This window comes from Epinephelus lanceolatus, chromosome 20, assembly GCF_041903045.1.
Source record: "Epinephelus lanceolatus isolate andai-2023 chromosome 20, ASM4190304v1, whole genome shotgun sequence".
Classification (NCBI taxonomy): Eukaryota; Metazoa; Chordata; class Actinopteri; order Perciformes; family Serranidae; genus Epinephelus; species Epinephelus lanceolatus.
In genome coordinates, this window is record NC_135753.1 from 25,109,592 (window position 1) to 25,136,681 (window position 27,090).

The 27,090-nt window shown below is 42.0% G+C and overlaps 1 protein-coding gene across 5 annotated transcripts in view; it reads right to left on the reverse strand.

The window, feature by feature from the left end:
* Nucleotides 1-2,869: 2,869 nt before the first annotated feature.
* Nucleotides 2,870-27,090, reverse strand: part of pip4k2aa (phosphatidylinositol-5-phosphate 4-kinase, type II, alpha a) — a 31,029-nt gene continuing 6,808 nt past the window's right edge. Inside the window, exons 2-11 of one of the 5 annotated variants that reach the window (XM_033639129.2) lie at nucleotides 18,269-18,366; nucleotides 18,079-18,175; nucleotides 16,262-16,414; nucleotides 15,711-15,857; nucleotides 15,122-15,160; nucleotides 11,104-11,217; nucleotides 6,563-6,676; nucleotides 6,164-6,404; nucleotides 4,361-4,464; nucleotides 2,870-4,244 (exon numbers count right to left, since the gene is read on the reverse strand). In XM_033639129.2, coding sequence (XP_033495020.1) covers nucleotides 4,164-4,244; nucleotides 4,361-4,464; nucleotides 6,164-6,404; nucleotides 6,563-6,676; nucleotides 11,104-11,217; nucleotides 15,122-15,160; nucleotides 15,711-15,857; nucleotides 16,262-16,414; nucleotides 18,079-18,175; nucleotides 18,269-18,366 — 1,188 coding nt within the window. In that variant the 3' untranslated portion in view covers nucleotides 2,870-4,163. Of the gene's footprint in view, nucleotides 4,245-4,360; nucleotides 4,465-6,163; nucleotides 6,405-6,562; nucleotides 6,677-11,103; nucleotides 11,221-15,121; nucleotides 15,161-15,710; nucleotides 15,858-16,261; nucleotides 16,415-18,078; nucleotides 18,176-18,268; nucleotides 18,367-27,090 lie in introns of all 5 variants that reach the window. The other 4 variants (XM_033639130.2, XM_033639128.2, XM_033639131.2 and 1 more) reach the window with 4 other exon arrangements.

Here is a 27,090-nt window from a genome sequence, read left to right on the forward strand (position 1 = left end):
TTGGCCTCTCTGCCACTGAAAGGGAACTCTCACCAACCATTGTCAGACAGCAATTAAAACACACACACACACACACACACACACACACACTCTCTCACACACACGCTCAGTAATGGTAAGTCTTTTAGATGTAGTCTAAAAGTACTCGGGACTGTCCTGAGACCAGAGCTCGACTGCAGGAGGGGGTGTTTCCAGGCCTGATGGGACTTTTATTTGTTCTTTTCCAAGAATGTGAGGCCAAAGGAAATGTTCCCCTCTCTGCAGATCTCACTCGGCCTCTGATCATTTGTAACCAATTTTTCCCTTAACACTTGATCAACCACATGAACACAGGGTTGTTGTATCCTAACTTTGGACATGTTCACATATGAGCGATGCACACACGTCGCTCCATCTCCCAGTGCATGTTAAAAAACATAAATTCAGTTCAAACAGACACGTTATACTATACACAATGTTCTTCAAGCTCATGTGGGGGGTAGTTCTGACTGCTGAAAGATGCTTTTGGCAAGTTAACAGTGGCAGCAGGTTGACTGTCGGGTGGAGGAGCTCATTCATGAGAGAAGTCACAAAAGCGAGGGTTACAGCAGCAGGGACGCGTGTTATTATCCTCTTTATTTTGCATCTGGTAAAGTCTGGCATCGCTCTTCCTCACATGAGATCCAGAGTTTATATTCCCAAAATAAAAACAGAAAAAAATCTCACTCTCCCAGCATGCACTGCTCTGTTTTCTACTTGCTGGATGTGACTACAGGGAAGCCTCCAGGGCCAAACGGAGCAAAGCAGACTAGAAGATGATTGTGTTCCCTCATTTCTTTATGACACGACCTATGTACAGTATGAGCTACGTGACAATAGAAACAAAACAGCCCATTAATAGTGAACGAACACGGAGATATCGATTAACCACTGACTCGGGATGAACTATCAGCTGATGACCTCCCTGATAACAAGCGGGTGATCCACGAAAAGCAAGAGAACATAAACCTCTCTGAGAAACGAGGAGCTGTACATCGATGGTGAGTGAAATTATGGACAACTTTAAAAAAAAAAAAAAAAAAAAAGAAAACATCACATTCCTGAAATGTGACCGCATCTGTGGTGAGATGGTGAATAATAATAATAAAAAAAAATGCTGACAGACTCCTGAGGTGGTGGTGGTGGTGGTGGTGGTGGTTTCGGGGGGGCAGCCGCCGTTTAGCGAGGACGAGCACGACAAAACACAATCACATTCCACAATGCACTTCCACACACGCACGCACGTTCTTTATAAAGGCAGGACCAGCGTGGACGAACAAGGGATTAATATCAGCAGACACCGCCTCGCTCTGAGGAGGAGGAGGAGGAGGAGGAGGAGAGGGGACGCCTGTACACACTGACTAATCACAACGATAGATCTGCATTTACAGAATCCAAACCGATCCACCGCGAAATTTTAAGACAGATATTCACGTTTTATGTCGGTTAAAAACACAATCATCAGAATGCTTTCGTTTAACTGACTTGATAACACGAACGAACCTAAACACAGAGGTGTCGGAGTGAGAGAAGGGTCGAAAATAAACTTGGAAAACAATGCATGTCAACGCAAACACCCTATTATTAAAATAACCTTTTACCTTTGTTTTAAAAAAAGATTACAAAATAGAAAATTAAATAATTTCGGAGTATAAAGGCACACATCTTGCACAGTGTATACAATGAAAAACAGTTATTTAAAGCATGGTGGGGGACTATTTAACGCCGAACAGCTCACACGTCTGGTTAAAGTGTGGGGACACGAAGAGAACCTGAACAGCCAACAACACAGACTAGAGAGGGGAAAGGAAACTTAGTCCTGTGACATGCAATTTTTTATTTTTTTTTTTTACTTTTCTTTTTTTAAGTACATCTATAGTAAGTATAAATTCAAGCAGTATCATTCTTCATTTACCACAGCACCATCATTCACTCCCAAGGGTGGCTCCTTTTGATTTTCTTTTTAATACAACTATATTTTCATGACTAAAATCCAATGTAAAAATATAAATGTGAATATATTCTATGATATCTAAACAAACATGTCGTGATGGAAGCTTTTTGCATGGGTTACAATAGTCAAGGAGGACGATTCTTGCTTGTTTTAGTTGGTTATCCAGGAGTGATACACAACGTCACACACACCCACACACACACGACAACTCTTCTCACTTACACACACAAGTAATATTGCATTTCCCTTGTTAAGACCGTATCAACTAATTGGGATCGTATTCGTAACATTTGGTTCCTTTCCTCTTGTGCAAAATATACAAAAAACAAACAAACAAAAAAAAAGAAATATTACCACATCAATTCATAAAACCGCCAAATTCAAACACAGATAAACCACCTTTAAAAAAAATGTCAACAACAACAACAACAACACAACAACGATGAATAACAGACTTGAGGTTAAAGAAGAGAAGGATGCTGTTGGTGTTAATGACTTAACAACATGTATCTTTACATCTGCAGCGACTCTTCCCAACCCGCCCCCGCCCTCCCATTACCCTCCCCCTTTTCACAACCTTTTGAACACTGACACACACACGTCGCTCGCCATCGTTGAGTGTGTGCTGGTACGATGCTGGAGGTAAACAGTCTTCTGCCTGCCCTGAACGCACAAGCACAGTCACACCAATGCCTGGTCCCAAAACCCCACCGATGCAGAGTGCTTCTAAAAAAAGGATCGGAGAGGTTTGTTTACAAAAGCCCTGAAAGCAGAGCTAATATTGCAGTAAAGTCCTCCTGACCGGTCCCGACAGTAAGACGCACCCATAGGTGAGGTGAGGATCTGGGATCAGGCCCCTAAAGATTCAAACCTAAGAGAGCAGAGTTCCTTTTCCTCTTTGTTGCAGCGCATGTAACAGAACAAGAGCTCCTAACCTCTGATAACAAATAAAAGTGCAACATTTTTTTTTTTGATTTACTCATAAGGTGCTGATGGCAACAGAAAGTTAAGGGCTGTTGAAGTTTCGATCTGACACCCTACAGTATATGAAGATACAACGAGGAGTAATGTAATCACCACAGCCACACGGGACTTCTGGGTCATTCCCTGCCACAGGAACAGAAACCAATGCCCAACGTATTCAGAGGGAATGAAAGTAAACGACACTTCCTGTGTGCTAAAATCCCTCCTCCTCTTCTCATTTTAAGGTACATATCCTTCCCTTAATCTTTTCTCAGTCACTGTGCATCACGACAAAGCCAAAGGGACGAAGCACTGACAACCACTGAGGTGCAACTGGAATCAAGCAACGTAATTTACTGCAATTGTCTGTCTCGAGTGTGTGGCGAGAGGATAACCCAGAAGCTCAATTTAACTGTACACGCACAAACAGGTGGGAATGGGGTGGCGTCTATAGGGTGCGTGATGCAGAAGGGAACCCAAATAGGAAGTTTGGCTGAGTACTTGTATAGCATTTGGGTGAGGGGCGGGGGTGTCTGGCTGTTGGCCTATTGGAAGACTGCTTCCCACTTCCTGGAATGAAGCAATTGCATTAGGTGAGGCTCAACATGAACTTCCTCCTTACATCCCGCTAAAGCCTTCTGTTTGCAAGAAGGACCTCACCTTGTGCCGTAACATGACCTCCGCACTCCCCCTGACCTCACACTATACGCTGACGATACCCTCCCCTACAGTACCTCCCCATGAATGTCATAAGGGGAAGACAAATACAAACATCAAAATAAAAAAAATGCAGGGTGCTGGATGTTGTATTAGAGGCAATAAAAAAAGCTGTATTCCCACATAAACAACCATACAGAAAAACAAACACAAATAATATAAAAAATGTAATGACTTGGACGCTTGCTTTCAACACCCTTATCATCCAAAGTAACACAAAAACAAGAGTCAACAGAGGAGAGGTTAAATGTAAACGAATGATGGGGGTTTTTTTTGTTTGTTTTTTGTTTGTTTTTAGCTGCAGAGCGTGGCACACCGCTGAAAGAGAGAGAAACAAACAGGGAGGGATGAGGAGAATGCATGAGGGAGAGTGATACAAATCCATCACAGCACCTTATTAATTCAGCCTCTCGATGGGTTTTTTCTCTCCGTCACTTCTCTTCCCCGCCCTGCTCCCCACTTGCCCCTCCCCTTCCCATGTGCCTCCGTGCCCTCCCGTCGCTCCTGGAGGCTATGACAGGATAGTGGTGATGAAATCGTAAAACCTCTTGGAGTACTGCTCTGGGTTCACCGTGGAGATCTCCGCTCCGGCCTGTAGAGGGACACAGAGACGACTGTTACTCACCACTGCACATTATTTGTTATACTTGTCATTACTGTTTTTTTTTTGACAGAACCATTAGAAAGCTCTCATATGCAGCTACATACCCCATGTTTGACAGTCTTGGCGGCGTGAGCAGCTTTCTTCTTGGCATCGTAATGCTGCAGGATGTCTATGACAGCCATGAAGTAAACCTCCTTCCTGGGAGCACCTGTAGTTTAAAACAAATGCACTCTGGATTAGAATCTGTATATCTGCACAGCGTCGTCTGGCAAAATCAGGTGCTGATGCTGGTCATTATTGGACCTGCACTTGTATGGCACCTTTCTAGTGTTTCAACCACTCATAGTGCTTTTTACACGAGTCACATTCACCCATTCACATACACATTCATACTCTGGTGGCTGAGGTTACCATATAAGGTGCCACAACACTGGACAATTGAACAGCCATCAGGAGTAATTTGAGATTCAGTATCTTGCTCAAGGATACAAACTGAGGTGACATGCTGACTGCAGGAGCCGGGGATTGAACCGCTGATCTTCCCATCGATCAACGACCTGCTCTACCTCCTGAGCCACAGCCTCCCCATACACTAGAAACCTTTGTTAAGTCTATAAAGAGCCTCTCATCTAAAGACAATGTCAGTTTTTAGTCACACCCTATCATATTTTGCAAAGACTGGGGATCTTGCACGGTGACTATCTGCAAGACTACAAACAGATTCCTTCTTAAATCATTTTTCATCCTGGTCCCGATAAAAAATATTACGCCAAACTCCCTTCAAGAAATTCTGACAATTCCTTGCATGTCTGTGAAAACACATAACTCTGGAAACAGAAGACAGAAGGTGTCATATGTCAGCAGCATTTTAGTCAATTTGGCATCATCATAAAAGGATAAACTGTATTTGTGTACAAACTTTACATTTTGGATTTTGTCACCTCAGTTTGCTATCAGCCTCCATTGGGTTGCTACACTAAGAAAAAAAAGTCTCAAAAATTAAGATTTCTCATTAAAATAAGTGCTGACTGGTGGATAGTGCAGTGTTTAGCATTTAGCAAAAAATTCCTGGTTTGAACACAGGGTGTGGGAACCCTTCTGTGTGGAGTTTGCATGTTCTCCCGGTGTCAGCGTGGGTTTTCTCTGGGTACTCCAGCTTCTTCCCACAGTCCAAAGACATGCAGGTTATATTGGTGACTAAATCACCAATGGGTGTGAATGTGAGCATGAATGGTTGTCTGTCTCTATGTGTCAGCCCTGTGATAGTCTGGTGACCTGTCCAGGGTGTACCCTGCCTCTCACCCAATGTCAGCTGGGATAGGCTCCAGCTCCCTAGCGACCCCTAACAGGATAAGCGGTTACGGAAAATGAGTGAATGAATGGTGGATCAGGTACATGTAAAATTAAACTTCAACTGTTGATCACTCCACAACTCCACCAGTTTCTCATGCCTCCCCAAAGTCACCTCCATGTTTACAGCCTTTTGCTGATTGCTGTTTGGTGTTTGGTTCTGGAGAGAGTGCAGCTATTCACTGTTGACAATGTTTACATCATTGAACTTCAGTATTGCCATGAACTAAGACCAAAAACTTACAATAAAATGAAACATGTTTGATTATGTTGGAATTTCAAGCCAAAAAAAGACTAACTTAAGAAAGCTCAGACTGAGTTTCATCACCACTTGACAGTTGAAAATTTGTCTTCAACAGTGAAACTGCCAAAAGTTGTTTAGTATAAGGCTGGCATGAGATGAACAAAATACTTCTGACAGGAGCAGATTTGATAACCAGAATGAGAACTAAAATATCCAGTAGGGGGAGCTCTAAGTTCTTAATAGTATTTATTATTTAACTGTTTCATATAACTCTCATGGGTTGTGTGTAACACTGTATTATTTGGCTACTCACTATCATTGCTTTTGATGGCGTAGACATCAATGGCGGGATCAAACTCTCCAGGCGACAGATGCTTGGTGCTGTCCAGGGTGTTGCTGGGACTGTCAGGGGGCGTTCCAATGCCCCCTCCGTCACTCTCGCCCTCCTCTTCGGCCTCATTGTCCTCGCTCTCCACCTCTTCCTGCTCGGCTCGCTCCACATCGTGGATCCCCACCAGCAGACTGTAGTCCATGAGCTTCAGCTGGGCCAGGAACTGAGGACGATGGTAGGACAGCAGAAGAAATAAAGCAAATGAGGGGATGGGAGTGTTTAAAGAGGAGGACGGAGATAGCCAAGAGTAAAGAGGAGGGGAAAGCTGAAAGAGGTTAAGTATGGGGGTGGGCTTCTTCTGTAATTTTCATGCACACATACCTCCACATCTTTCCTAAGCTTCTCCAGGAACATTTTCTTGTTCTCCCCATCGATGTGGATCTTCTGCCCGTCATTGATGAAGTCATTGTCCTTGTAGGTGGGCAGCTCCTTGGCCTGCCCATTAGTATCAGAGATTAGCAGCCAAATAAACAACAGTCAAAACCACAACACTAGACGGTTCAAACCTGAGAGGCATGGCACTGTAGGAGAGGACCTGGGCAAAAACGTGACAGAATTCTGGTGCTCTAATCAAGTCTCAATATCAAAAAAAGAAGAAATTGACAAAAAGCAGTAACACCAGCATCAGTGTTCTTCATCCTTTTTCCCCAGAATACTTAAAAACATTCAAAATATACAGCTTACATCATCACACGTGACTAAGAGATATCATATAGCTGTCTTATTCACCTACAAGAATCAAGGGGTATTTCAAAATGCATGCGACAAAGATTAACTCTGATCTTAGACATCAGTCGTGTCAATAGCGTGTTTAACTGTATCGGCCTGACAGGACAATCCTGCATGTTAAAATACCCCGCTGAGCCTGTGGTTTGTTAGATAAGCCTGTCTGATTCAGCCAAATACAACACATATTACTGGTAAAAATGAGCTGGCTGACAAAGTACAGGCAGTCTGTACAAACCAAGGCTGACTGTGTTAAACCGTACATGCAGCATGCTCACAGCAGGGTACAGATCCATCTGATGCAGCGATTCGCATATTTCTCATATAGTTTGCAGTGAAATGTATTCACTTCTCGGTGCCATGAAACACACCCTGTGGCACATTATACAGATGTTTCGACAGCTTTTTAAATGCATCTGGTAGATCTATACTCTTTGTGTCATGAAAAAAAGGACGTCCAAGTCAAAGCCATGACAAATCCTTATTGGCACTGGGCTGGTCTCTGAAAAGCATCTTGTTCTTGGTTTGGTAAAAGAGTATATTCTCCCTGAGACAAATTACACAAGTTTGTCGAAGATGCTTCTCAGAAACCAGACTGTAGTTTGCATTTAATATAAACTCTTTTATAGCTCTGTGAAGCCAGCGTACTGTATCGTTGTGATGGACTCCCACTATTCAGCCTACAAGCAGAATGAAGGAGTTTCCTATTTAAGTGTCGATCTACTGGGATTAAATGACTTCTCAACCAGGTTGCAGTACTGTCAGCAGCCTGTAGGGGGAAGAGGTGTTACGTGAGGAGGGACGGGGGCCTAGTTCTGAGTCACTGAGGAAAAAGAGAGCAGGACATGAGGTAACGGGGCAGCGGCAGCAGCGGTTCAGCTACTACAGTGTTTCTATGGCAGCAGGAGAAGAGCAGCAACACAACAGCACTTTGTAGCACTAGAATGAGCTTGGACAGCACACACTGACACACATACACATACAGGTTACACCTTTACACAGATGGAGACAGGAATACATCTCACAGGATAGGACATTTGAGCGCATATACAGTGTACAGACATAGACCTCCAAATTTGCAAGAAATATGGGATATGCAACTTGCTAGACTGAGTTAAGATGCGACATAAAAAGTAAATGAAGACGCAACACAAGGTCGACTGCAAAGAGTGAACATAACCTGAAAGCATTTAACAGGCCTGTCACCTGAACCGACACCTCGACTCTCACATTCATCCATCTTTCTACGCTTTCGTTTTCAACCGTCTTTTATTTCCCTGCCGTACACTCTCAGTCTTTCTATCCGCTTCATTAAGTCTTTCGCTCTCTCCCAGTCACGCATAGGATTCTATCAGAGGGCCTGTTACTGATATTCTCTATTACAATGACAGCAATGAAATGGGTCTGACTCTTGAGTGGTGCACTGCGATGAGGTAGTAAGTAGAAAAACAGAGAGATATATTAGAGGCAGGAAGAAAGGGTGGGTTGCTGATGAGCCTTGTAAAGCTGTGTGACAGGTGAATTTCCCTGCAACCTTAAAAAAATGTATCTCATTTCTTTTCTGTCTTCCGTCAGCTGGTTGGAAAATGGATCGTGGCCTTTGGCAACGTTGATGTCTTGCTGTCGCAGAGGAACAGAGCCTTTCTGTTGGATTTGTGGTATGCCAACCAGGGTTCCTACAGCTTACGGCAAGTTAGATTTTAGACTTTTAAAGACTTTTTTAATGCCACTCAGAATTAAATTTCTGAACTTCCTCGTTGCATTGCTCTGGACCGGTTTCAGCCATGCTGTGAAATCTTGGTTAAATAGCAAATTTTTGCTGAATCTGCACTTCCGCATGCTGTCCAGGGTACAGCAGATCCTCTGCTCTGAGCATTCCGACTGGAACGAAATTTGTGTGTTGTTGTTTCTGATCTGCTGACATTAATGTGAAAGGCATTCGGTTAAATCAGGGGTTGGCAACCTACAATATCAAAAGAGCCATTTTTGACCAAAGATAATCTTAAAAAATCCATCTGGAGCCACAAACATATTGAGCCTAATGAAGGTAACACAGCCTGTTAAATCTGAATTAGCCTGTCAACATTACAAATAGTTCTAAATGAGCCTTCATTAATATGTTTTACCACCAGATGGCACTGGAGTGAACTCTTTATCATTATTTGGAACTTTAACTTTGCAGACTTAGTGGTGAAAGCAAACAAGTCTCTTCCTTTTTTGGATTCAAAATCCATAGCTAGCCTAGCTGGGGAGACTCATAACTACTGTAGCCACTGCTATTGAGATTTGGGAAAATGTTGAGGAAAAGGCGCTGGGCTGAGGATGGTATTTTAGTTGCTGAAAACCCCTTTTTTTGGTGTACAGGCTACACGTTTTTACATTGGATAATATCAGAATTACTTCAGGCCTTAAGCATTGATAAATGAACATTTAAATTTAAACATATGATTTTTTTTTTTTTTTTGTCAAAGTCAAAGGGAGCCACACCAGCAGGTTGCCTACCCCTGGGTTAAAAAAAATAAAATAAAAAAAGGGAAAGTTACCGCTTATTTTGATAACTTTGGTTATTTTACAATGCAACATCAGAAAAAAAAGACATAAAATCCTACTTTCCATGTCTTTGCATCTATACAGCTTTTAAAAGACTGGTTTAAGACATTCTAACACCCCATAAATGCCTTATTTTTAGATTGACGGATTAAATGCCCTTTAAGGCTTTTTAAGGATCTGTCGGAACCCTGGCTGACACTTGATGTTCCTCAACCTTTGTATCTAGTAGATACCGATGTTAGACGCATATGAACATCCACCAGCAGGTTTTACATCAGTGACATGCAGTAAATGATGAGCAGATTTTGTCTGAACTGTTTATCATCAACAGTCACTGTGTGTTAAAACTTCATGTGGAATCGTCATTTCAAATCAGCAGGTTCATATCAACGACATGCATTGTGAATCAAGCACTTCATGTGTTTATTACACGTGAACACACAGTATAAGCTGTGTTTATCATCTGATGCACAATCAGCTGTTGTGGCTGTGTATGAGGACAACGTGCTCTTGACAGCAAAACAGTTTTGGAGTATGTAAGCTGGGCATAAAGAATAATAACAACGTCCTTCAAACAGTTTGCTGGACTATCTTTTGGAAAATAACAGGCAATGTTCCCCCAAACTAGAAACAAACTGAGAAGGGAGACACAGGTAACTGCCAAACTCACTCAAGGATGCCAACAATACTGACTCATAAAACGCTTTTTGTCTCAGGGGGCTGTGGATATTTAATAAACTGACCAGTCACACTGCCTTTGGTGTGATTACCTGTGAACACCGTAGCCTTATGAAAACAAAAATAAACAGAATAACACCTAACAAACCTGACTCATCTCTTAAACTAGCTGCTGTATCAACTAACGTCGCAAAGCACCAGCTTATCTACTGCTTAATATGTTTTATGCAACAAAACAAAGTGTTGTGGCTGCAGTGGTGTGCAGAGAGCCGGGACATCTTATCTGCACTCTCTTATCTTTGGATGGCTTCTCTTAATCACAAGCTATATTACATCCTTCCTTTAACTTGTCAGAAAGTTCGTCACCGATTTAGAAGACAAATTAAAATGTGCGCTGTTTTATTCGCTGCTGTTAGTGCACACGGGTCGGTTAATATCATTTTGTGCTGCAGAACACACTAGAATTTTGTGTAACTCACTAGTTTCAGTTTTAAACTTTCTTCCAGAAATGTCATAAGTATCACTTTCTCTTCCCATCGCTGGTTCCTGAATTTTATTTTGACCACGCAGTGCGCTTCCCATTCATGCCGCCACCGTACTCCTCCACTCCTTGCTCTCCAGTGTTTCAGATACATGTCAGTGCGGTTGGGTGAATGGTGGTGACAAAAAACAAACTGGCTGGCAAAACTAAAAAACTTGCTGACAAGTTGAGCAAAAGGTGACTGTCAATGGATGAGAAGTGTGCAAAATATGGCCCTTGAATAACAGTGTGTCAACTTGGAGAAGGCGAGGAAACAAAAATGCTCGGCCGTACAAAAAAAACAAACAAACAAACAAAAAAAAAAAAAACAGTAAAATAAGATTGGTTTAATAGATCATGCCTGGTATATGAGCCCTGGTTCTCTTACATCTCTTACGTGTTTCATGGCGCAGTAAAAGCGCGTGGCAATCCGCAGTGTTTGCAGCCTTTGCTGAACGTTACCAGATTTGGGCCGCGGGGGCACATCCTCTGGTTGGGGCGGCTGCTAGAAGAGGGGGGAGCGAGGGGAGGGACGGTGGGGGTGGAGGAGAGGAGAGAAGAAAGGAGAGAGGAAGGGAGGAAGGAAGTTGGAAGTAAAGGCAAAGTGTTTAAAATGTAACAGAACACAACTGTTTTGTCAAATTGGTGGAGGGTTGGAAAGGGCATGAGCGCGAAAATTCCGTCTGAAGTTAATTAAGAGTCTTGAATGTCTTTACAGTATATCAACAGTGTCCAACAGCTTCATCCAATGACGGAGTAAATAAGCAATAATCTTTGCAGTTACACTACTTCCATGCTCTTATTTTCAGTAATCAATAGGCTTTTATTTATATTTAATGTATGCATGACTCTGGAATGCCTACAATAGCATTATGACTGTTTCCTGGCATAAACGCCTGGTCGAGAATGGAAGCAGCCTGCAGCGCTACTCTAAGGAGGTGGAGGAGCTGGAACTGCGAAGAGCAAGGACACAACTGTGAGCTCATTTGCATTCTATAAACCTATATTCTGCCAAACATCCATTCAGATATGGTGCTAAATGTCTAAGGGCTTACTGTAAACTGGATGAGAGGCTATACAAACAGAATATCAATGCAGTTCACACTCAGTCATACCGACACATTAAAGCCATGTGCCCTCACAGGAGATACCAGCCGGTGCCAGTGTGAGGAGAGAGAGGAGAGTAAACAAAAACAACAAACAACTGTAGCAAATAGCAACTGAGCGGAGACCGAGTGGAGACAGGCTGCATTACACAAACCAAGGACCAGTAGCTATCTGATAACGTACAGAAAAAAACCCCTCTATACTTTCCAGGTCACATAACAAATACTGCGATCACACGAATGACCTACACAAGTGTTTGCTAAATTGTGGGTTAGTCTTATAAATGGGTCATGGACAGGTTTGTAGTATGGTTTCAGGGGCCGAAGTAAAACCAGATGTACCTAGCTTGGGTTCTAGTTAAGATATTTTGAGACTAAGGCGTAAACCCACTGATCATCTGCTTGATCAAATGTAAATAAAATGTGTCACAAAGCCAATTGCTGCTGTTTGACAGCCCAAACCCCGAGACAGCAGCTACTAAGAACCGCAAAATGTACTTAATGAAAAGAAAAATACATGTCATACATGGGTAAAACAGAACATGTCCACAATGTGCAACAGAATGAAGCTGGTGTTCATACACATCGAAAATGTGTTAGAAATAATGTAACTTCAAAAAAGATGCAGAGAAAACATTATATACCATGCAGACGCATGCATGAAAGGGAGACGGTCATGCAGTCAGGAGAGAACCCTGCCGTGCTTGTTGTTTGTGTGTGTGGAGCAATTATTTTACACACACACACACACCCCTTCTGAACAAAACTCACGATTTTTCCTTTCACTTGGCAAGATGCACCCTCATCATTTCACTGGCCAACTGAAGTGTGTGTGAGTGTTCACACTACTGTAATGTTCACATAATGGACTTTAACTACAGAGGAATTATTTGAAGGAAAGGAAGAACATTTAATTATAGATGAGCACTTGCAATAGGTAGCTGCTGGTTAATTTAAGCAAGTCTGTGAGTGTGTGTATCGTGAAGAGGTGTTTTTGTGTGCAGAAATGACCAGCATGCCTCTTCTTAGAAGCGTGTCTTTGATGTCTGAGCTTTAGTTGTGTCTCTGAGACCTGTCGTAGGTTGGGTGTGAATGTGTGTGCCTATGTGTGTGACCATATATTGTATACTGCATTCTGCATGAGAGCAGAAACTGTGAAATGCTTCATTTAAGGTGGTAATTACTGCACAATGCTTACTGTAATAGCTGCATTTCACTGACAGTGAAACTAGCAGAGAACTTTCCACAAAGCAGCAGCAACAACTTGTGATAATTTGTGAGTTAAGACTCAGGAAAATAACATCTCCGTGCAAAAATGTATCCTGTTGCCTCTCGGCTGCTCGACTGTAAATGGTGTTTCACACGCAGCCGAGCCGAAGACAAAAAGAGGTCACACAGGAACCTCACGTGTGCTTTAAATCCTCAGCTGCTTTGTTTTTCCATCCATCTGTTTTAACCCCAATAGTGTTTTGTTTCTTCTTCCATTTACAGTGGGCTATATTTAGTTTGGGGATTCCCTGAAGTCTTCCATGCCTCGCTGCACGGTGCCCCAAGTTTAAGCCCCCGTAAAACCCGGTGGAAAGTTCAAACCCCTCTGGGTCAAAACTGTGACGTTCTCATATAAAAACCTGTTTCACGGTCGGACAAACCTTTGCAGAGCAACGTGTGGAGACATGCAATGAAAAACAAAACCCTTTGGACGACCATCCCCTTCAATACTGCTGAGCTGACAGGTCAAACGAACAGTGGTCCAAAGGTTAAAGTGTTCAAGGACGCTGTCGGTTACTTCCATCACTCAAAAGGTCAAAGCCTTTAACTATAAAAAAATACATTGTTTATATCTGGTAAAATATCCACTCTAATTGTAAGCTAAACAATTTTAACAGGAGGCACCGTGAACCACCAGGTCCTTCACAATTTCAGTGACACAGTTCATCTTTGACAGGTGACTGTCCAAGCAGCCAGAAGCAGAAAACTTAAAACAGCCAGTCTCACACAAACAGCAACGTTTACATCACTATCAATCACACAGAAGCTCATGAACACTGCTCACACACACACTCAGGGAGATACGCAGCTACACAGAAAACATATAATACGCAGGACTTCTCAAAAACCATGAGACATCTGATTGAATAAAACTCTGAACCCAACACATACCCAAACGCACACACAGACGCACAGCTGTCAGTCTTTCACACACAGACAGCAGGCAGGGGAACTGATGGAACAGCAGAAGCGAGGTTAGAGGGGATGAAGCAAATTAAAGAGACACAAATAGCGTGCAGGGGCTAGAAAGGGAATGGGGTGATGAAGTAGGTGCTAACTGAGGGAGATGGAGATTTGCTACTGTCATCCCCACCCAAAGGGAAACAAAAGCAGACACCAAATTTGTGTTAGTCGGGCCATTTGGGTGATGACAGTGAGCCTGGAATTGTTTGAAGCTGTGTCGGTTATTGAAACAGCTGGAAACACAGTTTGTTCTCTCTCTCGTTCTCTAATTGTCCACATGGCTTTTAATGGACATGGCGTTCTATCAGAATAACAGACTCAATGACATTAGTGTTTAAATTACTTGAAAGACAGGCAATTCATCTTAAAGTTCCAGAGTTTCTTAACACTTTTTAACCGCCCTCGTTCCTTACAAGAAAAATTACAGCAGAATCGAGACGTCAGCGATGCGCGAGTGCTGTAGAAGTGTCCATCTGTTCAATCCGCTACGACCTCCGCTGTCATCAGAACCAGCTGTTCTTTCAGCAGTGCACCTTCTGATGTGCTGAAAGGACAGCGGTCAGTTCAATGGACGAAAATAGATCGAGTAAGCAACGTGAAAAGTGATAGGAGAAGAAAACTAAAGTTCACTTGTTTTATTTCCTCCACAAAATATAGAAGGCGGGAGATTGCTTCACTCAGTATACAAAAAGAGGACGAAGAAAGAAAAGACTTAGACGATAAAAAAGTGGTTTGCGTATTGACATGCAACAACGTAGGGCTGATGTGGTTAAACTTGTAGCGCATCAATTCCGAGAGGCAGACGAGGGACGAATGCTCCACGCTGGCGGTGTGGATTGTTTCACTTCTTTTGATGTTTTTCTTTTACATGTTTCTAACTGTTGCTGTGCTAGTTTGATGCATTTGATTACTTTGATCTCAATCTGTAGCACGCTGAGTATATATATTATTACTATTATGATTATTGTAAAGCACACAGTAAAAGTTAAGAGGTCCAGCCTCTTCTGAAGCTGAAAGTTGTGTGAGTATGTATAACAGCGGATCTTGGCTTGCGACAGGTGACTGTACCTTCTCCTTGTCGCTCGCCTCTCTTGCCACAGTGGAACCCTAGAAACAAAAGAAAGGAAATTACTCACCGTAACCTGATTGTTACTTGAAGCAGTGGAAAGTGTTGCCTTAGTCTTTCCGTCACAACCCTGCTTATAGTCATTCTTGCAGATAATCATAACCCTTGTGCATGTCCGAACACAGAAGCTCACCCTATTAGGCGTGCGAGGCCCACTGGCTTAAAATGGATTAAAACTGTGTCACTCGGGTTACCTGATGCTCTCAGCCCTGTTTTTAAACACCTACTGCCCATTGGATGAACCCTGATTGACTAACTTTGGGTATATTTACAAATGAGCATTTAGAGGTTTAATTGTGCATGAGCTACAAAATATTTGAACTACAAACAGGCCCATCTCAGGGAAAAAAACATAAAACTATTCCATAAACATTTGTGTGATTCGTGCACCAAAAGCTGAGATAATCAGTGAAAAAATAAGTGGCAACAAGGGATTACTATACATTAGATTTACATAATTTTATGTAATACTCATGCCCTTTCAGTTCCTTGCTTCCCTTTTTTTCCCCTAATCCGCTCCCCCCCTCCTACCTTGAGATCATATTTTTTGTAGACAGAAAGGCGGTGAGAGAAGACATTGCGTGTAACAACCATGTAGGTCTCATCTCCATCCACGGTGAGCCGGTAAATCCCCAGAAACTGAGGCAGCAGCGTGTTGCCATGGCACTCCACAATGAACTACCGAAAGAAAGGGAGAAATATGAATTCATGGCCCAGACTGATACTGAGAAAAAACTGTTTTATGAAGCACAGTATGATCCCTTTATGACTTGTGATGAATGGACAACAGGGCTCTGACAAACTGCAACAGCTGTCCTGGAGAATTGTATGGATCTGTACGCTGACACTTAAAAATTTATTGACCAGTCCGAAATTAATAGGTAGAGACAGAGTTGTAAAACTGCATCATTGATGTTGACGCACCGGATAAAAAGTCCTTGACTTATGCTTGCTGTTACCTGTGTGCCAGTTTGTAATGCAGGTAGACAACAGGTATTTTGGCTCTACCAACACACAGCCTATTTGATGGAAGAGTCAAAGCTTGCATTTCTATACATTAATGTAAGATAAGCTGTTCTCACCTGATGATATTTCTTTAGGATGTTATGCATCTCTGCCACATCCTCGCTGCTGATGGTCTTGATGACATAGCGTTTGTCATAAGAGGTATGGAAACGGGCCCCGCTCCGTCCCTGGGCCTCGCTGTTCAAGGGAGCGCTGCGTGTCAGAGAGTTCTGAAAACACACAGGGCAAAGACAGAAAGGAAAAATAATGACAGTGTTTTTCAGGATGTACACACTGAGATACGATCAGCTGTCACCTTTTCACAACCCTTGCATGTACATTATTTGCACTGTATTCAGAGAGCCAAGATAATGTACCTGTTGACTGTATTTTATTTTTATTTTTTGAATGGTCTGTCCCACTACATACCGAAAACACTTTCTGAAAAGTACCTATTTAACTATGACTAAGTTATGTTTAAATAGCTGCTGGTCAAAATCCTCAAAGTCCTCAGATGGTTGAATGGTTCAAATAGCAGTTCTTGTAGTTTACTGGGATGAATGGATCCCACAATCAACATTTCCCGCCTGTACCGTCTTGTTGTCCGACCACCTCTCACTCTTCAGTCTAAACATGTGGGGCTCTGACCCCTACGCCTGCTCCGTGTCCAAACCTAGACACAGACACAAACAGCTGCTGCCCAGACTTTGGAGCTCAAAAGTAACATGATCCAACACCCCTGGCTCAATGCCTCATTCTCCAAGAATTTCTCATGTCTTCTGCCCTCAGTTCACTCTCCCTTCTTCAAGTCAGAGCATCTATTGCTTGTACTGCAAACTGAGGAGTAGCATATAAGGTGCTAAAACAACTGTTAGGCAGTCTTTCTATTTAGTCTTTCTAAAACTGATTGCAGTTTTTTTTTCTTGAAGTTCCGAAAAACCATGAACACTTAGAGGCCTACTTAAAGCCCAGGTCTTGGTGTAGCACTGAAGTGGTTTGTGTCACAGGCTGAAAATGTTAAAGAGGCCCTTTGCCTGAGGCTGGCATAGATGAAAAGCTCTCAAAGTGAGACTCTAATGTTTTTGCTTTAGTTGGTCATTTTCTCCAGCAGGCATTTATCACAATGTGAGGAGAGAGGTTAATCTGTTTGCACTTCAGTTTCCCTCCAAAAACTTAATTTAATACTGCAAGCATTGCTCATTAAAACTAATGGTTACTGTGCATGTCATCAAAAGGGCCTGCAGCTGGAGGTACCCGTTGGCTGTAATGAGTAATATTACTGATGTAATTAGAAATAAAGCCAAGAGGCTTTTAGAGAAAAAAAAAATACGAACCAATAAACCTTCTGACCACAATGTGACTAGAGCCTCGTGTAGGCAAGTAGTTTAATTTTGAGAATGTAACAACATTCCTTTGCAGTGGCCGGTGTCTTAACACCCCCAACTGCCCACTCACTGCAGCCAGCCGAACCCTAATGTAAACATGTGAGAAGGACAGCTGCACTGAGCTGGGACACAACGACCTCCAAATACTGCCAACTCATTGCCTGCGCTGGGAATGGGGATTTACTGGGGAAGAGTGGAAAATAAAGGAAGTCAAGGCTGGAACAAAAGAGGGAAAGGAAAAAGCGCAACAATTTACTAGTTAAGACGGTGGTCAAATTGGTTTTAAAATGTCTGCAAGTGTTTCAGTGAGCTTGTGGCACAATTTTACATTGAATAGATACACAAGGTTAAGATCCATTTAATGGTACTGTAGTACCTGTAAAATCAGACTGTCTACAGTAGCTGGCACTCTCTCATGAGGCAGTTTACACTAATGTTGTGCTACGAAGACAACCAAAGAAACTCCCTATCTGACCCAGAAGTGGTGGTAATGTTGTCAGGATTCATACCAAGAAGTCCTGATCATCAATGCCAAACCTCTCCCGGAGGTTTCGAAACACCAGAGGGCAGTACTCCTTGAACTTGAAATGGCTGGGCATATTCTCCCTGTGTGCATGGAAGAAAAAAAATCAGGGAACAGAAGAACAGCATTTGTGAAATACAACAATTAGGCTATAAAATAAACCTAAGAAGACTTACTTATTGAAGAGGTGGTTGTCCACTTTGATCTTAGAATAGGCCTTGAAGTCATCTGGCATGAGCATGATGGGAATCTGAACATGGCTTAACTCGTTTATCTGGGGAAACAGAGAAAAAAAAAACATACGATTGAAGGGGAGACCTGTGATGTATCTAGTAACACAAAGCAGTGTTAAATCACATGCCACCATCAGAAATGTCAGAAGTTACGAATTGAAGCCTTGGGATACTAACAGGGAAAATGTGGGCCTCACAAGGAGGAAGAGGCAAAACAAAGACAAAGATCATCGATCAATACCACTGATAAACATAATGTAGTGATCAGTGGGATCAACAATGAAAGGATTCACTGGAAATACAGTGGCAAAGCCTGAAAGAAAAAAAGTCACCACAGGAATCCCGCAGATATTCAATTGTGTGCTAGCTGCCTGCTTCACACCTCAACTCGTGTAACATTTTAATGATGCAATATTATCCAGCCCGAACAGGAGCATTCATCAACAGACTGACACAAAGATCGTCAGTCACGTAACTTCACATGGATGCTCACATGACTACATTTTGCCTCTGAACAGACATTCAGTGTAAGAGAATGCACACATGTACACACACGCAGGATTGTTCTTGCACAGAGGAATTCCTGGCACCCCCAATTAGGTTTTAGCCAGCGCCAAAGAAAAATCACCAGCGCCAAAATGATAAGAATTGAAAACAAAAATAGCAATTTAAATCCTCTCTAAATGTGTTTAATAGCAATTTATCAAATAACTGTTATACAAGCAGAATAGAAACTTAAATGTGACGTCTTTATCTTCCAGCAATTAACTCCCCTCCCTTTTGGGAAAGAGGGCTTCCTGTGATTTCTCATGAAATAAAATCTGTTCAATTTCTGGTAAAAATTCTTAAAGAATGCTGAGTATCAACCGCAGCCTATTTTCTGTGTCATGTCCTGTCTCTTGCACCCTTTTCCTAAACCAAATGGAGTATTTCTAGTGGGTGAGAATGTGTCTGGCATGACAATCTCCTGTTGTGTGCTACATGTGAAAGGGCAACTCAAGAAAATTTCGGACCACTGTCTTCTGAGCCCTCACCCCTCTCCCTTAAGCTCACTCCCCTCCTCTCCTTCCAATGTTGTAATCATTTTTTAATCACTTTTGTTCACTGGGTTTTATTTACTTATGCATAACAGATATTTTTGTTTATCAACTACTTTAAAAACTAAAGGAAAAAGCATCGACCTCTGTCAAATAAGGCAACACAGACTCATTGCCTTTACTGTACGCGTACTGATGATGCTATTGTGTGTAGTCACCCCTCAAAGGCCCACTATGAGCCAGGAAAAAGGCCTGCACATGTATTTGGTTCTGGTATTGGCAAAAGGATGAAACAGTTGGCTCAGACACCAGTCAGTGTTTGTTCATCTTTACCACCTTGCTGCACAAACTAATCCTTGCGCACCACCTCAGATAACTGAGTGAAATGTGGCATATCGTAGGACACAACAAAAAAGGAACCATAACAGGCATAATGATGAACCAAGAAGTTTTTTCCCAAATCAAAGCCGCCTGATGACAAGTTATTAGAGCTAATCAATGATTCAGGCAAAGAACCTGGTCCGGGTCATCAAATCAATACCGATCTTCGTCACCTAGTGATGTGAGTAGTTTACTGATTAGATTTTCCAGGATGATGTAGCCTGCATGGTTGGAGGGCAGATGAAGGGGAAAGGCGAGTGGAAATGTTGGCAGAGCTGCTGAAGCTCAAGGTGTTTTCGACGTATAGATAAAGACCAAGATGACAAGATGAAGACTTTCAGGTCAGAGAGGAATAAGAGAGAAAGTGAGAGAGAGAAAGAGAGGACATGTATGTATGAGTGAAAGGATGGATGTGCGGCTCCTGCAGGAGAGATAATCTTAATATCCTGCGGTCTGTGATGCACTGCTATTTTCTAATCTCCTAGTTTGAGTGTGTTCACGATTCAAGAGCAGATAATCACTTTCTATTCTATGTGTGATGACATTTCTCTTTAGTGCATTTCTCTCTTTATGTGCATTTTTTAAACCAGTTGGTGAGTCTCGCATTATTAAAATGGAGCATTTATCTTTTCAATGCTCACATTTTAGTATCTAGAACAATTACGGTAATGTCACTGAAGTTTCCTTTGTGTTTCAGGAGTGGTTATGTTTTTAGAGTATCATGTCAGATCTGAGTCTGATGTGAGAAAATACATAAACCACACATGCGGACTATCAGGTGAGTTAGACCATTAACACTTGATTAAATGACTTACATCTGTGTAACTGTTTGCACACTTCTGGCCATGATAGCCATCCAACAAAACGCTAAATTACAGAGCACTTCAATAGACCACACTGAATAAACAGCGGGGTGTCTAACACATAAGGTACATTGCAGGGGTTTCCATTTGGAGCTGGTCACGCATGACATTGCTGTAATATGTAGACCTGACATTTGTTATGACTCACAACCAGCTAGATACAAATATGATGTGTGTGTGTGTGTGTGTGTGTGTGCTTGTGTATTCATTGTTGGCTGCAGGCAGGAGCGCTGGCAGGTTGCTTGAATCTATTAATAACCTGTCATTCCACCAGGCACACTTGTCATGTAGGTGCACTGAATAAACTCAAACGCTCGAAACTTTGATTGACTATAACGTTAATCACGAAACATGTGTGCATGTGTTTGTCCACAGTACAGTCCCAATTGTACTTTCAGCTTTACACACTACTCACAGCTAGTATTTGGGCAGAGAGACAAGATGTGGTGTCAAATCACAATTCCAGCAGCTGCATTAGAGGAGCTAGCCAATATTTTTTTACCATTGCGGATTTACTATGGCCCTGTAATACTGCAGGGGTATTACAGCAGATGGTGCAGAGAATGGCCTCAGCATGACTGGCTGACCCATGAAAGCATTTGGCTTACTTCAGGTGGCCATTAAGAAGTGTGCTTTTGAGGACAGAATGCCTTGAAATGGTTGTGATTGAACTGCTCACGATTTTGTTTCTGACAAATATGAACACACTGCATGGTTAAGGCTTTGAATTGTATGATTACAGCTAGCACATGCCAACCAACTAATTGTGATTAACTGGCTGACACTGGAAGAGAGCCTACTTGACCAAGTGGCAGCTCAAATTAAGGTATTCCTGTCACCAAATTTCTGCATTTAAAAGTAGACTTTTCACAGTAAGAGGTACCAAAACGTCTCGAAGACACTGACTTACAAGATAATTGCCCAATCGGAGCTCCAGGAGCAAGTTTCCCAAAAAGCCTCTGGTCTAAACACTCTCTCTAAACTCAATCTATGCCTGTCTACTTTGCCAATGGCCCACTCTTATGATTGATGCAATTTTTGGGATCACGTAGACGAGATGGCACTCAGGATGTTGACGGCAGTAGAGACAGCAGCACAAATACGGCAGAACAAACAACTTGCATAGTCTTTTTTTACCCCAGTTGTGTATATAACAGTGTCCTCGATGATAATAATACAAGTCCTGTAATGCAGGTACTGTTTGTTGGCAGCTGAGCAAAGTAGATTAAACTGGCTCACTTTTAAAAGCATAAACAATTTAACACACTCTATGTCCAAGACAGGAGCTGGCAGCAACTAGCCAGTATGTTGGCAAAAGCAGTTGGCTAAAAATTTCCTATCCAACAAACTTAAAATATACCAGACTAACCCACTGGAAAAGCTGTAAGGCGTGAAGCTTGCACTTACAGAATTGTTTTAATTTGTCTGTTATGAGAACTCATCACATTTTAATGCTGAAGTCTGCAAAAGCATATCCAGTGATGTGCAAAGCTCTACCTTTGTACACTATGCCAACTACTTCACAATTTAACCAGCTCAGAAAACATGCACAAATTGAGCACAGTAGCGTTTCAAGAACAAGGCTGTTCAGCCCACTTTGCGTACAGCACTTTGATGTCGTCTTGGTACAGGTGAGAGTTAACAATTCAAAGTGAATATCTCTGCATTTGCAATATCCTCGAGGATTATAGTGAGCTTTTTAGGCAATTTAAAATAAAAGAGAAAAGGCATGAAAACATGGAATTAGTGTATATCGTTAACAGAAGATCATTTAACAACAGGAGAGACTTTTTAGGAAGGAAAGAACAGGAAAGCATGAGAAAAAATAAACATGGAAAGGAGGGCATTAGAGAGACAGAACAAGCAGGGGATCCAAGTCCACAGATGCCATATCCGAGTATGTTTCAGTGCCCTGGTGTGACAAGCACCAAGTGATGATACAGCACAGATGCATCCTGGGTACTCAGAGGGGAGATGTCGCCTAATCAACAAAGCTGTGTTTCACACAAGGGCAGAGACAATGCCTTATCTTACCAAGAAGCGTTCACAGACGACATATGCGAGGAAACTAGTGCACATATGCATGCACGCATAAATATAGGGTAAAATATCTGTAGATAAAGAGGTATAAATGGTTCCCTCGAGTAGGCCCAGAAAAAAATGTGCATCAGTTTGAAAGATCCCCATATCTCCACTCCACTCTCTGCAAGATGTTCTCTTCTTGAAATTTAATTTACGCTACCCTATAAAACTGTAAACAAAGCATGAGTCAATGACTACAGTAAGCTATTTTCACAAATCATGCTTTTGACAGTCACTATCATTTACCATTTCTTTGCAGGTGCCTGCATGAAGGTATGACTAATTGAGTACATAAACCTGACCGCACTTTACCTGATCAACATTAAGTAATATGTGTAGTACTCCTATTTCATCTGCAAGGCTCAGAATATCTGTCTTGAGCAAAGTGTGGGCCTTGTGTTTTGTTAAATCAGATACCTCCAGCATATCTGCCTATCTTTCTGCAGCTATCAAACTTGCAGACAAATTTCACACCACCACTTCCTGTTTGTCTCCATGGTGATAAAGACTGGTTTTCCGGCCCAGAGTGAAGCAAGTGTGTGCTGTTGCTCCATTGGACAGGAAGTTAGTGAAGAGAGTGTGCTCAGTCAGCAGCATGGCAGGGTCTTATCTCTCTGAACAATGACAGATAGATGACTCGGTCTTAGCAGATGACAGGCTAATGAAAGTGTTGAAAGCAGTGGGATTGTCACACCTTTTACTCGGTAAAGAAATAGGTCATTTAAGTGCAAGATAAGAGAAGGTAGCAAAACGAATCAAGCATGCCACCAGGACGGAGAGAGACATCTGACAATGAACAGGAAAGCTATGACTGTCATAACTCAGTAACAGACTTGCAAGCTACGACTAGAATGTGCCGCTCGTGTTAAAATCATCATAATGATGTGGCAATGCTGTCAAGTTCCTCCTTTGTTAGTAAATGTCAGAGATGATTTCAATCACCAACCTTCAATATCCTCAGACTCTGTCCTACCTAATCTTTACTCATACAAAAAACATAAAAACATGGAAAAAAAAGTGACCAAATTCAAATCCAATGTTTGCATGGCCCTTTGTTATATCACTATGTAAAACTGGTGGCTTCTATCTACATTGTGAGGTCTGTGGTTTACATGCTTCAGTGTCACCCATTCATGAAAACTATAAAAAAAAACAAAAGGATTGGTTCCCATCTGATCCAGATGATTGGTATCCATATTTACTAACTGTATGATCACATGTACTTTAATTTCTCACTATAAAAGCTGTGATTCTGCAAAGCCACAATGCAGCCACGAGCACAAGAAAACAGAATCAGTCACAAATCAATAGGTGGTTTAACTGATGTTGAAATGACATTCACATTTCAGCAGCTTCTTAATGATAAGCGTAATGCAACAACCCTGTTCTCAACCCATTCTAACACTCCTGTATCTTATTTTTGGGTCCAAATAAAAAGTACTACTCAAGTTTGGATTTTTGGGATGTTTTGCTACCTTCTTTGACTTGTCGATGTCACTCCAATACAATCTTCAGCGTTGAGTCCATTAACATTTTAAATGTATACAGCTCAAGGTTGCCCTCTGCTCTTGCAATTTTGCCTTCAAGGTAGCAGGAATCATTTAAGTAAACAAAACTGAGTGAATGCCAATTTTAAAAATAACATCAGTGGTTTAAGTGAAGACACAACAGCCAATGTGGGAGATTTATCCCCTCAAACAAGGAACAGACTTTTTAAGACAGACATGTCTAACAAGGCAAACTGTAACTGTAAAGATAAACATGAATCTGTATCTGGTGAGAGCCATTGGCGTCATCTTACAGCACGCCCGATGTTCTACTGTCAAACTGTCAATTACGTGCGGAAATGGGACAAGTGCTCGGAAGAAACGACTCCTTGATAGCGTGGAGTGTTAGTGCGCATTTCCTCCATGCCAATTTACGAGACATTACAGACTAAGTGGCTCTAATTAAACTGTAATCAAGACTGACTGATCATGTAATTAACCAATATGTAGAGGTATAAAAATATGAGGGAGAGGGGGGTTGCAATCTAGTAAAAGCTGTTCAGCAGTATTCGGTGCGGTATTTTTTTTAAAGCAACAGCTTCCAAACCCATCACATACACAAATGTTTTCCCAAGTAACACACACACACACACACACACACACACACACACTAGAGCATCATCTGTCCTGCATGTTTGAGACAACAAACACACCACTGAGCCTTACTTTTACACTTGCTGACCACAAGATGATATTCATAAATCACAGATATAATCACATTCAGTATACACCCAGCTAAATGGAGATATGCCATTTAACAGCCAGACAGTGAGCATCAAAGGTCAGTTGTAGAAGATTGTATTTAGTGTGGACTTGACCTTTCACTGACCATTCAACAGGGTTATTACCTCATAAACTGACCTGTTAAGAATCCCACAACCATTCACAGTACTGTAAGTAGAACTTTAACAATATCCACAAACAGGAGAATACATCCTCCTCCCTAGGATCCAAATTAAGCCTGTCTAGGTGGAAAGCCCTAACACAGTGCAACAATGGTATCTGGGTGTGTGTATCGTGGATTCATTGGCTTGCCTGTAAAAAGTAATGTAATGTAGTAGCGTATGTGACCTAATTCTGTGGAGCAGCTTTGACAACTTCAGTGTCAGGGGTAGCCCTCACTGCTCCCATTCCTCCCTCCGTTCACAACCACAGCATAGAGAGGTCAGCCAAAATGAGGACACACTGATGAAAAAAAGTGGAGCAGGGCTAAGGTAAGAGGACGGCTGCATCTGTACAGAGACACGGAGAGAAACAGGGCCTTGGACAAATGCAACCAACTACCTGAGTAAGACATCTGCAGCGTAATTAAAAGCTTATAGTAGTCGGCGCTTGAATTGTGACACGTCTGCATTCGCATCAGACACTAACAGCTCATTTAAGTCTATTTTAAGCAGTGTCAGTCACTCAGTCACACACTCAAATGCTGGAGAAAGGAAATGCATTTCCAAGTCTTAAACTATTAGACTATGCCAAGTATAACAAGCTTATACAGGGGATTCTTACAACAGACATGCTCCTATCTGTGTTCAAACACAAAATGACAAATGACTTTGAAGTGGAAATAGGTATCACAAACATTATAGTTGTCATCAACAGGTACAGGTACATATACATGCAGACAGGTCAGACAGGTCAGCATGTCTGTGTGTCAGCACAATGAAAGGCCAGCTATTAAAGGATACAGTGGTTTTAGACTGAGGCTTATGGTATATGGCCTGTCCTGCTGAGTGAACCAAGCTGCTCAGCAACATGTCACATTGCATTTGGGCAAGGAGTGTGCCACGGGCCCATGGCACAGTGACACTGTGACGCAGGACGCACACTCATAACATGCACACAAGCGCTATAGACACGTGCATACATGTTTGCATGCATGCAGGAGCGAACCAGAAAGATGTTTGTTTTAACGTTTTTGAAGACACACAGTGTAATGTGACAAGATGCGTCCATGAGTTCCTGTGTCATTGCTTCAGGGTGCCAGGATGTGAGGCTTCAGCTTTTCTCTTTTCCTCACCATAATCATCACACATATTAGCTGTAGGTCCCTCCTGAAGATATTTATAGAAGCCCCCTCTTATGCAATCCACAGAACTAGACACAACTACTCTGAGTCAGACAGAAAGGCAAAAAACACAGCAAAGAAAGGGGAGACAGTGGGGGACAGGGAATGAAAGTGAGCCAAACAGACAGGTTGACACAAAAAGGACAATGACAAAAATAGCAAGGGTGGGGAAAAACTGATTCTCTTATAAATCTCGATATTTTTTTAAATGCCTGAATCGAGATTATTCAAATGAAATTACTTCATCTTAGACTATGCAGCAGTGGAAAGATGTCACAGCTTTTACTGTGCTAATCTATGACGTCTGTTGATTGAACAGAGATCTGATTGCAGCTATAGTCTGAGATCTCAAGATTTTGTTTTTTTCGTCTGTTCTTGGTGCATGAACTGAGCTGTGAAAGAAAGCTTTTATGTGCTCTGCTCTTCTCACTTGGAATAACCTTCAAAAAGACTTGAAACTACGTGAACTGGTCTCTCTGCCCGATTTTAAGGCTCTCATGAGTACAAGGATGAATGAGTCAGTTGGGTCTTGCCATTGTCGGTGTTCTAATATTTTCTACATGTTGCTTTGTGTCTTTCATGTTTTTATTGTGTGGTTGTTCGGCTGTAACTTTTTGTGTGCTGCTGTCTTGGCCAGGTCAGCCAGAGATTGTTGATCTCAACGGGACTTACCCGGTTAAATATGGATAAAAATAAAAATATCCCTTTCATGAAAAACAAAACTGAAGCAGGAATGCAGAAAATGGTGGCCAGTCCAAGGACACTGACCTTAAGTAGCACCAGGGGTCCC